This window comes from Balaenoptera musculus, chromosome 1 (assembly GCF_009873245.2).
Source record: "Balaenoptera musculus isolate JJ_BM4_2016_0621 chromosome 1, mBalMus1.pri.v3, whole genome shotgun sequence".
Classification (NCBI taxonomy): Eukaryota; Metazoa; Chordata; class Mammalia; order Artiodactyla; family Balaenopteridae; genus Balaenoptera; species Balaenoptera musculus.
Window position 1 is genome coordinate 125,929,712 of NC_045785.1, and position 13,571 is coordinate 125,943,282.

Consider the following 13,571-nt stretch of genomic DNA (forward strand, 5'->3'; position numbering starts at 1 on the left):
GAAACTCTACTCACATATAACATAATTATGGCATATGTTCCACTGTTAATCAAAAAATCATAGTTAATAACTTTGGGAAGCAACCTTTCAGGCACATGGCATGAAATAAAAAAGGTGATACTCTTTTTATAAATTTTAAAGGTAGCACATATCATGTGAAATACTCAAGAGTTTACAAGGGGAAAAAAAGAACAGGAAAAAATAAAATTTATATGCACTCTACATAAGCATGTAACTCCTAATGAAACACATTAAATAGAAACACATGACTTTTGCTAATTCATTTGTACTTTATGCTTCTTTTTAATAGAAATTAAATTAGTCAATTAATGTACATAATGTAGTGTTTGTTTTCCAGTCTAGTTGCTTCTCAGCATTCACTTTTGAATCTCATGGTAAATGTTATTCAGCATCAGGATGTGGTTTGATGAGTGAACAGTGTCAAGCATCAACTGTACTTAACACAGGACGGAAGCGGTCGAAGTTAACCTGCAGCTAACAATATGGAAAAGTAAAAAGAAACACAGACCCGCAATAGTATCAACATGCATTATTAGGCCAAGATTCAAAGTTAACCCAACCCACACAGATCTCTTCTAAGCTGAGAGCACAAGTGGAGAGGGATGACTTTATCGAGATCCATAGCCATAGTAGTAAGGTTCGTCAGGGCGGAATCCATAAGCTGTGGCAGGGCGTCCAAGAATGCCAACCGATTGGCCAAAGCCATCCATTCCGAGGCTAAAAAGAGAAAAAGGAATAATCAATTATATTTTTCATTCCAATGCAGGCCAAAGAAGAGGCCTGGATCTTTATACCTACAAAATTCTCTTCCTAGCAGCAAAAGTGACTTATGTGGCTGGCTATCATTAACTTCTTTTCTTCCTTAAATTACTGTAGTCATAAAAATGTGTTTAATAAATATTTAATTCTAATAACTTGTGTTAAAAATGTTGAAAACCTCTGTCATCAGGTAGCATTCAAGACAAAGAGAAAGAGAGATCAGAAACGTTTTAATAAATTTCATTCACGTATGGTGTTTATGCCAGAAAGTGAAAATATTTTACATGTTAGCAACTATCAGTAATACATTGCTAGGGAATGATAAAATTAAAACTGTAGTAAAGTGAGTTTTGTTATTTATAATAAGATCTCTATTTCATAGGGCTAATCCACTATTAGTAAGGACATGCAATTGAGTTTTAGCAGTAATCTCTCACTCAGAGCCAAATCATACCACAAGCCTATGACTAAAAGAAGACAAAGAATTTTACAAAATTTGAAAGTTAGCCAGATTTGATATGCAAATTCTTCTTCTGACGCCTCAATGCAAAAAAATTACTAAATAGTACATGTTTTGAGTTACAGCAAGCTAATTATAAATTTTGGTTCAATTTATTCTATGGAAATAATAGAAGCCCAAAGATAACCTTCAGAGTTAAAAAGGTAGATTGAAACACGGATAAACTGATATTACTTTAAAAATTCTTCTTTCATCTATTAATACATTTAGAAGAAAAAGTACTTTTTATAAAGAGTCAGAGAATTATTAAACACTTAGCGAAATGACAAGATATTTATTTTGCCAGGCAAATATGGCAGCTATAACATGCTCATGCATAGCGCATGCAGTGAATGCTAGTGAGCTTATTTCCAATCAAAAGAAATTATTTATAATCCAGAAATGTAAGCTTTGAAAAAGTAAATATATTTAAATGATTTAAGATTATTCCAGATAATGCTAGATGGAAAGATACTTTTCCCTTTATCAGCAAAATCTCAATATGATTCAAAAGTATATTCATACAGGCACTAATTTCTTCTCACAACTCAAAGTGAGATTAAGTTAAAACGCTTTAGAAGTAACGATTAAAATGTTAAGGTTTTAAATAATTTGTGTGCATGTGTATGTATATGTGTGTGTGTGTGTGTGTGTGTGTGTGTGTGTGTTGGAATAGGATTAAATACTAAAAGTAAAGGGCATATAATTCATGTGAATCTACCTCTTAGGGGAATGGAATTTCTGAAATATAAGGTTTAGGTTAGCATTTGTAGTGAACGGTCCTGGACAAATCAAACTTTTGGGCTCCTTCTATATCAAAAACTGTGCCTGTAATTTCTGAAAGTTGTTTGAAATTTTTAAGTCTTAATTTTATTTTGAAATGGCAAAATATAAGTATGCCCTTCCTACTTTGGTCCCATGGAAAGAAAGATTAAATTTTCTGATGAAGGGAAATATTACTCTAGAGGTAGCTTTAAAGATGTTTTAGAAATTAATGGAGCCCACGACTAAGACACACCTGTATCAGTTTAAAATTAGAGGAAAAGTTGGCCATTGAAAAATTTTCTCTTGAAGCATTAAGGCTAACAAATACTCATGTATCTAAACAACTCTCAATTATATAAAGGATGACTGTATAGCTTGTCGATTTCAGCTCCTTTCTTTTTCAGCTTTCTACTTATTACCTGCCTTCAGCCACTCCTTACATTTTTTAGCATCTCTTTGGAGGCTGAATAGCAGCAGACTTCGGTAAAACTCAAGTTAATTTTGTCTTTGTTTATTAATCTAGGGGCTGTGGTGAGATCTCTTTTAAGAACTTGGAAACAAGAGGCATATGGTTGATCAGTGAAGAAATATGCGAAAGTACCTTCAAAACAGAACATCTCACAGAGGAACAATGTGACTGTAATTCTATCTAAAAGAAGATGATGGTACTGAGAAGGGAGTCTGTCAGCCATGTTGGCACAGAACAAGGAGCTCCTCAGAGGCAATGCTGTAGTGGAACCAACCCAAGCAACCCCTTGGGGTGACCTATAACACCATCAGGAATAGATGACCTTTTTGGCAGGCTTGTCCTCATTGAGGAAGGGGCATTAACAAAGGTTCTGAGTCTAAAGTTATTATACATTCAAACTGCAAAACTTTTTAATTTCTATGACCAATAAATTTCTGATTACTGTTTTCTCATATGGCTTGCCAACAGGGTAAAGAATAAACATAAGACATCTGATCTGCCTGCTGGTTATACTTTCATTGTAAATTGACAAATGGATATTGTTTTTTTTTTTTTTAAATAAGCTAGTCACAATTTTTGGTAAGAATATGCATCCCCAAGTCAGTGAAAGTAAGACCAAATCTTGAACACTGTTGAGTTTGAGTTTTCTGAGCCTGCAGGTTTACTGCAATAAACTTCTATTTATGCACTCAACAGTTAACCCAGAGACTTCTGTGTGTATTACAATGTAAAAACCAAATTTTCGTGAACTTCCATAAATATCATTTGGGGAAATTTTTCAAATAGGAGAATTTGAGACCAACTCTTAAAATGAGTTTTTCTGGAATTATCCATCATGTATCATAGATCAAATTGCTGTTTAAAGAATATTTGAAACATTATGACCAGTTTGGGTGGTACTCTGACATAAGTTCTATATCCTTTTGTATCATGAAAGATTAACCATATCCCTACAATTAATATCTTTTAAATAAAATTCACTCTGATACAGAATAGTTTGATTCTTTAGTCTCTCATTTGGTTCTAATATAGTGAGGAGATTGGACTTTTCAGGATGCTAAAACCTGGAGATAGATATTCTTCTGGGACATGTGAACTCTTACTCTACTTTCTCCCTTGGGATAAGGATGTAGCCTTGTTAATGCTGAATCTGGTTCAAAACTAGAAGAGCCTAATGTAAGTTTTCCCAACAGAAGCAGATAGATTATATAAATTCTTCTGGAAGGGGATAGAAACGTGAATATAAAAGGAAGTGTCACAGCAAAAATTGTCCTTTCCTGATCCACTAAGACTTGACTTATTAAAGCCACTTGCATGCCCTCACCAGGGACCCTCAGAACCAAGAGAAACTAAGTTGTGATATGCTGTACCTGCTCTTGCCCTGTGTGACCATCCTGCTTCAGAGAAGAGTTTGTATATTTGGCTATTTATACTGGAATTTAATCCAACACTGCATGTGTGTCTCCATACATACATATTCTCTTCCTGGTACTCCTAAACTATATAAAAAAGCTGTGTGTCCCTTTTGAGTAGAATATGCGACTACTAGACCACTTTTTCTTTACAAGACTAATTATGTAGCGTCATTTAACCTTTATTCCTCAATGTCTAGATATCATATTTTGGACCTTTAAATTAGAAAAATACCAAAATGCAATACTTCTTCTTGAAAATATATAATTCTAGTCTAAAGAAGATGGTTACTGTTCGTTGTGAAAAGACAACTAGGAAAGGTAAGGCCCCCAAATCCATGTGCCAATTAAGTTTTATGTCCTAAGAACAATGATTTTGGGGTACCTAGAAAAAATGACAAATTCTTTATAAGTAAAAAATATATATTTAAAATTCAACAACAAATATAAAACCACACCTAGGTTTTATTTTTAAACAAACATTTAGAAATCTAATTAGCATTCAGCAAGCAGAAGACAAATTTTTCTGTAATATTTACAAGGCTTCAAACAAATTTTCAACATCATTCATTAGAATTCTAAACTTGAGATGATTCAGAGAAGGGTGGAAAAAAGAAATCCAGACATGACAAGTGATGCTTCACATGCAGCACATTACAAAGGGAATGACAGCCAGTAAGGAATCCTAGGCACTCCGAGGCGCTGATTAAACTTCTGTGCCAGAACTGACATTCCTGTAGAAAGGAAAGAAAGTCACCTACCTCTGGCTGTTTGTGAGGCTTAATTAGTGCATATTTGTAAAGCCCTTTGAAATCCTTGGGTGAAAAGTGCTGCGTAAGTGAAAAGTATTATCATTATTTTATTAAAGTTAGATAAAAGCAATACAAGTCTTTTTCTTCTTTGAAATTTCCAAGTCAGCAAAATGAATGCAAAGCACATAATGAATATATTAGTGGATACCACAGGAAAAAAAAAAAAAAAAGGATACATTCAAGCCAAGTTCTCTTTTCATAGGCTCATAGAATCTTTGACTTGGAAACATTTTTAGAAATACTCTAGTGTACCCATTCATTCACAACATCCTTGACAGGGTCTATACAGCTCTTGTCATGACACCTCCATAACTCTACATTGTCAAGGCAGTTCATTCCTTCTACAGACTTACCAAACTATTAGAAAGTTCTTCATTACACCCATCTGAAATCTGGTTCTATGAGTCCTAGAATTACCTTCTCAAACCACACAAGAAGTCTAATTATTCCTTAATATGACTATTTCACAACTCTCATTTAATCAATCCTCATGACATGGTCTCTAAAATCATTTGTTTTCTAAAGTATTTCGATTTTTTCAGTATTAATCTTAAAATAAAGAAGCTGAAAACAATGTGGTACTTATGATATGGTCTGAAACCAGTACAGAAGATAAAAACGAGATCCCATTTCTGACTCTCTGCTAATGTAGGCCAAAACTGTGTTGATCTTGAACAAAATTTTTAAGGAGTCATTATCACAAAATGGCTTACATTGACCGTATACGTGTGTGTATAGTTGTGTGTGTATATACATACAGACACACATGAAATTTATAACTTATAACTACCATGTTGAATTTCATCTTTTTAGCTTGGGTCTTTCTTTGGGGATTCTTTTCTCCCTACGACAAAATCCTTTATGACAATATACTTACAAGTAGGGAACAGTGACACTTATTAACTACCTATCTTTGTGATCCACAAAGATCCTATCTTTGTGATCCACAAAGATCCTATCTTTGTGAAGGCTGGAATTCTTTTGGGATCGTTAAGTGAAAGGACTTAACATTTTTTGGAGGATACAGCTCCAGGACATTATAACACTGCATGAAATAATTTAGTAACAGTCTTCTAGAACAGTTCATCCTTTTTATTAATTACTCCAATATACTGATCACAGAACCAAAATCAGTATGTTTATCTTCCTTTCCAACTAGGTTATAAATTTATCATCAGAGTAATTTCAGCTTAAGTATGATTTGTCATGGGAAATTTAGGTCTACGTGATAGTGATCTTTTGTACATCCATCCACCCATCCATTCAAATAGTACATGACTTTCCATAATGTGTTAAGTATAGTGTTGGAAGTCAACGTCAAAAAAAAGATGTGTTGCTTGGAAGGCGATAATAAACAAGACATGGTCCCTGACCATGGATTGGAGGCAACTAATATGGAACAAAATTCTGATAATAATGTGTTGTGTTACCCTAGTACATTTATAAATTACTACAGAGTAGAATAGGACCAAATACTTAATATAATGTGAGAGTATATTAGAGATATGTACAAATTGTTACAGAAGAATCTCAAGAACTAGACAGCCTTTATAGAAAATACTTTGATTTTAATGTATCTGTCACTTCCTGACATTTTTTATTTTTTGTCTTCATTTCCTATTAGATTGTAAGCACCATGAATGGTAAAGGACTATCTTATTCATTGCTATATCACTAGCATCTAGTATTGTATCTGACATGGCGTGGGATTTCAAAAAGTGTTTGATTGCATGAATGGATGAATCTTAAAGGACAAGTAGGATTTCACAAGTGGAGAGAGAGAGAGAATTCCTGATGGTGTGGCAGCCTGAGCAAGAGAAAGGGCTGAAGAAGAGCAAATGATCTGTTATGGTCAAAGTCTTAGGTTCGCAATGTAAGCAGTAGCAGGAGATAAAGCTAGAAAGGGAGGTTAGGACTAGATTTTAAAAGCTCTTCCTATGCCATACTAAGAACCACATACTTTTGGAGAGTTGTCAATGTTTTTAAGAAGGGGACCAAGAACAACTTACTTCTGTGTTTCAGAAAGATAATTGGGGAACAAGGGGTTGAGAGGCAAAAGCATGGGGAACATTTAAGAATATTATGGCTGTCCATATGTGAAGTAATGCGAGTCTGTAGAGGCACTGGCAGAACTAACAATGATCAAATATGCTACATTTCATGACAAAAAATGGGATCTTTTCTCTTTTGAAATGGATTTTTCAGTTATACATTTACTATTTGGGAACTGAGAATGAAGAGAAAGAATTTCAAAACTGGCCAAAAAATTGAGGTTATAGTTAACTGGAATGAAACAATTTTTGCCCCTTTAATATGGGGATATGTTTCATCAAATAAATAAGAGGCTGTAGTATTCCATGTAGATGAACTCAAACTGTAGAAGTAGTTTGTCCCTGTATTGAACAGGAAGAGATGGGCTATTCTGGCAGAAGAGAGCATTTTTTTCTTGAAATTCATATATAGCAACAAGAGAAGCCTGGATTGAATGACATAATGCCTATAAAATTATACCTAGCATTTGTACAGTGACATTACTAAATCAAGATCTAAATGTTTGCAATTTAGAGATCCACCGCTAGATGGAGAGCTTGTTTTATCACTGAGTATCGTACTTTTACAAAGTTTTAAAGCAAGCTTTATCAAATTTAAACTTCTCAGCATATTTAACATTGATAGAATGTGGTTTCCATTGCTTTTTCATATAATCGCTGTCTTTAATTTATATATGCAAAACAATTTAGAGTTAAATAGGAATCGCTATCATTCATATGCAAAAAAGTTTTGTGAATGTGGAGGCCTATAAAAATGAGAGAAGATGCTGATTGTCTTGGACACTGAAAAATGTAATGCACTTGCATGTTAAAGTACTACTATTATAGGAAAACTTCTAAAATTTTCATTGAACCTGTCAATAACATCTTGTTTCTATAAATTTAAATGTAATAATATATATTTTAGGTTGCTCAAAAGTGTTACTGATTGCTTTTGACTTCAGCCTTTGTGTTATTGAGAATATGAGCAGAGTGAAGCAGTCTTTTAATGAGTTTCACCAATATGTATCAAGTTTAGCTGTCATTTTCCATTTAGTTTTCTTTTACTCTTAATCTTTTATATGCATGGTTATCAATTTTAAAGAATCATATTTTTAGTGAAATCAAACTAAGTAATATTTTCTTCAAAATTAAGGGTAAATGATAGGAGTTGTGGGAGGTTGTATTTAACGTACTCATCTGGAACTTATTAAAAAATTTTTTTTGAAAAAGACATCTGTCAGTTCTAAGGGGAAAATACCATCTTGGGGACAAATCCTTTCAATTTAGTTACTATACTGAGATGCTTCAGATAAAAACTAATTTGTACTAATGATGGAGGAAGCATGTGTAAAATAGTCACTGATTTATTCCAAATGGAAAGAAATTCCATTTCACTGACGCTCTTCTAATACCATTCAATTTACACTTATTATACATCTTAATCTGTTATTTAACCCATCTCCAGAGCCTATTTTAATGATTATATTTTTTTATGTGGAGATGTTACAGTTGGTATTTTTTCATATTATATCATCTTTGCATTAAGTCTTCTATCCCTTTTTATTATTATTTTTTTAAATTTATAGTCTCACTGAGATTCTTCTATTAACTCTAGTTCTTGGGCATCCTTACTCTTTTACTGTTGCCTCTGACAATTCTTCATGACGGTCCCTTTCTTCACGAGCTTAGTCATCTTTTATTGTGTTCAACTTTAGGTTTGTTTGGTTTTTTTTTTGCCTGTCTGCTGGCCCTTGAGCTTCGAAATATTTCTACAGAGAGGTTCTGTATTTGTTTATAATATATCAAGGTCCTGGAATTTCATTGTCCTGAAACCATTTTAATGATAATTTCTTGACTTGGGGTTTCCTGAATTAAATGTATAGTATAAATTCTGACCCCACGTGTGTTCATGAAGCAAGTGTATGATTCCTATTCCTCATGGATGACTATCCTCCCCATCTAGGGTCTAGGGCAGAAGACAAGTTTTAGCCACTTCTCTGGGCTGCTGAATTAAAATCATCTAGTCCTCTTTTCAAATGATGAGAAAAATGCAGCCCTTTGAAGTTCCAGGCTCTATACAGGGAATTCAGTTCTATCTTCCTATACCATATAACCTATACCTAGTTCAATATTCTTGTGGTGGTTCTTTTTTGTTTGTGTGTCACTTGGGGTTATATTTTGTCCATCTTTTCTATAGCTACACAGGAGGGGGCCCTTCCAAGTCAGGTCAGTCTACCATCTTGCTGGAGTAGTCCCTTCTATTCTACTCTTATTAATCTGCTTTGCACATCTAAGGAAAGAATTTATAAACCTTGTATTCCTATGACTCAAAATTGGCTTTCTTGAACAGAACAATGACTTGAAAGAAATAACTGGAGCCATTAGAAGATATTTTCTTTTTCCTTATTTGTAGCAATTAACAGAAAAAATACTCTAATAGGTGCCTAATAGAAGCCATCAGATGTGATGATGCTGAAGTGAATATTTACTGAAACTTATAATGGTCTCAAAATTTTTATAGCAATCTTTTAATGAAAGTATACCATCTTGTCATCTTTAACTTGCATTTCTTCAATTAAGTACAAGGACTTCTTGAAATTAGCAGTTCTATAATATCAAGGAATGCCTCAGTTCACACCACCAAATGTTAAGGGAACTTGCTGAGCTGCTTAAGTAACCCCTAGGTCAATAAACTGAGTCATTAGCACCTCCTTTAAATAATTGTTTGTCTGTTACTGGTTCAACATTTATATAACCTGTCATAATACTTTGGTTTTTTAAGGTACAAAAATTACTGCTGTAGGTTTAAAGTAGAGAGTTTAAGTAGCGATGTTTTCACAGTGATAGTTTAACCATACTGTCTGGTACTGAGTGAGTTAAAGTCTGAACACCACAGCTAATTACTATGTAATGCTAACCTTAGTTGCTGGTTCATTTTGAGACTCTTTAAAATATGAACTGTGTATTTTACCCCTATGCACTCTCTTAATGATTTGTTTTTTTAGACTGAAATCACTTCCAGCCATCAGTTAGACTCTTGGTCTCTACATATGCACTTCTCCAAGCACAAATATTTCTTTTTCCTATTGGTCTGCCAGCTCTGTCAGAGCAAATTTCACTTTAAACTAAATGCTATGATACTTAAAACCTCTTGGATTACTCAGGCTGCTAGTGTGATCTATGACCTTCCAAGAATGACAGCTGAACTTTCCAATTTGCTTATACTGCTTGGGGAACTAAAAGCACATGCCAAAGAGGAAAATGTTTCTGATGTTGAACAGAGAGGAGAGTTCTTGTTGGAGGTGGGAGCAGGAGACTATTAAGTACTGAAAAATACTAATAAGAAATGAAAAGAAACTAAACATGCTGTAAAGTCTAAGAGCTCGAGCATAATTCAAAAGTTAATGCCAGCCTTAGAAACTTTTTAGTCCAGTTAAAATATGAATAATGACCTTCAGTTACTGAAATTTAAACACCAACCAGAATCTTAGAATGATAATGCACTATCAAAATGAACAAGTTCAAGAGATGGAATAGAACCTAAAATTATCACAAGTACTATACATAATGGCTATATCAACTCCCCATCATTCTTTATAAAGCAGACAGAAATCTGACATATGGATATAATCAAAGAGGTAATACCACTATCTAACATGCATGCTACCCCTACTGACATATCAGTCTCTTGTAAATTAAAAATTAATGTTAAGCTTCTGTTAAAACCTTGTCCGAAGTCCTTAAATAAATAATACCGTTTGGAATATTTTTATATAGCTTTGAAACTTTTTCTTTTACTACCTTTCATAAGAGGTATATAAATGTTAGTTGTAAAAAAAAAATCTCAAAAACATTATCAAATATAAGCTTAATGGAAAGTTTCCAATTTATGCCCTAATCTACTTATTCATTTATTTGTCTCAATAATTTTTAAGCTAAATAGCCTGCAAATTACCTTTGGCTGATAAAAATCAAGTGGTGATTGATAAGGACCTTTTTTTGTAGCTAAATCAGACTAAGTAATATTTTTCTAAAATTGAGGGCACAAGTATGGATAATAGAAACTATATTTAAACAAATTAAAAGTACATGTTTTTAAGTAGCTAAGCATCAGTTTGAAAGTTCGATTCTAAAATAAGTTTATAATATCAAATATATAACAACAGGCATTTCCTTGTATTATTATGATACTTTATTTTTTTAATAAAAAATTTAAATTGAATGATTCTTTATATTCTACAGTGCTTTACAATTTTCAAGTTTTAAACACATGATTTCATATAATCCAATAAAAATACTTTTTCCCCCATTTACCCCTATCTTGTCACTCCCCTTTCCCTCTCCTCACTGGTAACCACTAGTTTGTTGTCTATATCTGTGAGTCTGTTTTTTTGTTTTATTCACTAATTTGCTGTATTTTTTAGATTACACATATGTGATATCATATAGTATTTGCTTTCTCTGACTTATTTCACTTAGCATAATTAAAACATCTATGTTGGGCAGTGTTATATAGATACTTTCAGCCTTCAGTAATTTCAGTAATCAATACAGGTCAGATAAATATTTAATAGTTATTTAGTATCCTCTAGAGCACTTAGGATCTCCATATACTACATAATACACCAACAATGCATTTAGCACTAGAAGAACAGTTACTAAAGTAAATCTCTACTCTTAAATCTCATAAACTCTCTTGGCCCTTGAGAATGTATTTATTATATTATAGGTCTGTAAATTAATTTTCTACTTAGGTCTAAGGCTAATTTTAGATTGTCAAGATACAAACTGATTGAAGTCATCCTGATCAACTGGATTGCAGTCTTCTGATGATGAAACAAGGTATTTCTAACAGTGTCTTCATAGAATGGGGCTAAGCACCTTTTGCACACACTGCATTGACACCAAGCAAATTCCGTGTAGACTGGAATGCAGAAGTATATGATTCTAACAATTACTTTTCTGACTTCGCCCTATTACCATATTTTAAAATTATTATTTTCAAAGCAACATAAGGAAGCATACTTTTTTTTTTTCTTTCTCACTGATGTACAAGGGCATTTTTCTCCTTTAATTTAAGGACTAGTAATTATGTTTACAAATTCAGCTACACTAACTTAAGTATGAACTTATCAACAACTCCTGCATTTTATTAAAGTTAGTGGGGTGCAATGACCTCAAAACCAGAATATCTGGATATAATTTATGTCTCTACTGATATAACTTGTCTCCGTCTAAATCTGTAACTTTCTTTGTCATGATTTCTTTTTTTTTTTTTTTTTTGGTAAAATAAGAATAATGGCTATCCCTTTTAACATCTCTCTGCCTTGAGGTTATTATATTTCCAGGTCTCTTACAAGAACAGTACAAAGACTCTTGTAGTATGTACTTGGTGTTATTGTTATGACATATGAAAATGATAGAGGCTTCCCTAGAAAATACTTAAAGAAATTCTGGCTCCTGCCATATAATCTAGACTGTTAAGAGACACTCTATCATACTTGGCATGCTTCTTACACATGCTTTCTGTTTGCCTTTACAGGGCTCTTACATAATTCATAGAGATTTATGCCTACACATAGGCAACTAATTGTTGTTGCACTAAAATAATGCCATGGCCAATCATATCTTCCTTTACCATAGTGAGACTGGACTGCTTGTATAAATAAAATTATTCAATCAAAACCCTTCAGATTCTATGTCAAGATGGATGCAAACGATACAACACCTTTAGGGATGAATAATACTGGGAAAGTCTCTTTACATGCTTTTTCATCTTATTTTATATTCAGGGACTTTATTTTGAAAGTAGTAAATCAAGGGTAAGGTTTTTAGTTATTTCACACAAATCATCACTTTCCACATTGCATACATTCCTGCACTTAGGTTTACTGCTATAGTGTTGGCTTTTCTTTGAAAAGGGCACAGGGTCACAGAAGTGTTTAGGGTGGGGTATCTTCATTCTGTGGTGTTCACTGTCTTGCGGTGGTGCCAACCTGACAATACGGGACACATAAGCAGAGCTGGGTAGATATGAGGAGAATTCTTCAGGGAGATGGGAATGCACTATACATTTTTGAAATTACAGGCAGTGTAGGGTTTTAAGCAGTATTTCCAACTAGCACATAGGTATAACCATATTAGTTACTTCAAGTATGCAGGACAAGGAAAGATTACAAATTGATTTAAAATGACTAGGGTGCACACTTGCTGATGGCAAATAGTACTTCTCTCCCTCAGATTTTAGAAGAAAAAGGCAAAATTCAACTGTAGGATATTGACATAGTTTCTGTTTTCCCCTTAGTATATACAGAGAATGAGCTGAACTATAATAGCCCAATATTTATAAAGTCCTTAAAACCTAGAAACCTTTTAAAAAAACTTTTTGAGACTTTTAAGAATTCCTGCTTATTTACCACCTCAAAAGAGATCTCCACATGAAGTTTAAGTACCCATGTAAATATAGCTTTGTGGGGTTTCTTGTATCAATTTAAGTTACAGTTGCAATTTAAAAATTTACTTGCCTAACTATGTTCACAGAAGCCTCCTCCCATCCTTTCACATTTGAGGGGCTCTAAATTAGCCACTTGATACTGTCCACACAAATCTGGATTCCTTTTTAAGATTGTTTTGCCTTTTAATTTCTGACAGGCCAATATGAAGGTGCTTTGTTTTTGGCTGGGAAAACCTGAAATGGAAAGAATTTCTGAAAAAGTAGGATGTATCAACTTTAGAAAAAGCTAAACAAAGAAAATAGGCTTAAAAATATATTAAAGTATGGTATATTATTTGAGATAGAAT

At 33.3% G+C, this 13,571-nt stretch overlaps 1 protein-coding gene across 2 annotated transcripts in view; it reads right to left on the bottom strand.

Moving 5' to 3' along the window:
• Nucleotides 1-270: 270 nt before the first annotated feature.
• Nucleotides 271-13,571, bottom strand: part of KIFAP3 (kinesin associated protein 3) — a 164,415-nt gene continuing 151,114 nt past the window's right edge. The window contains exons 20-21 of one of the 2 annotated variants that reach the window (XM_036868022.1): nucleotides 4,687-4,755; nucleotides 280-738 (exon numbers count right to left, since the gene is read on the bottom strand). In XM_036868022.1, coding sequence (XP_036723917.1) covers nucleotides 4,710-4,755 — 46 coding nt within the window. In that variant the 3' untranslated portion in view covers nucleotides 280-738; nucleotides 4,687-4,709. Of the gene's footprint in view, nucleotides 739-4,686; nucleotides 4,756-13,571 lie in introns of both variants that reach the window. The other variant, XM_036868012.1, reaches the window with a different exon arrangement.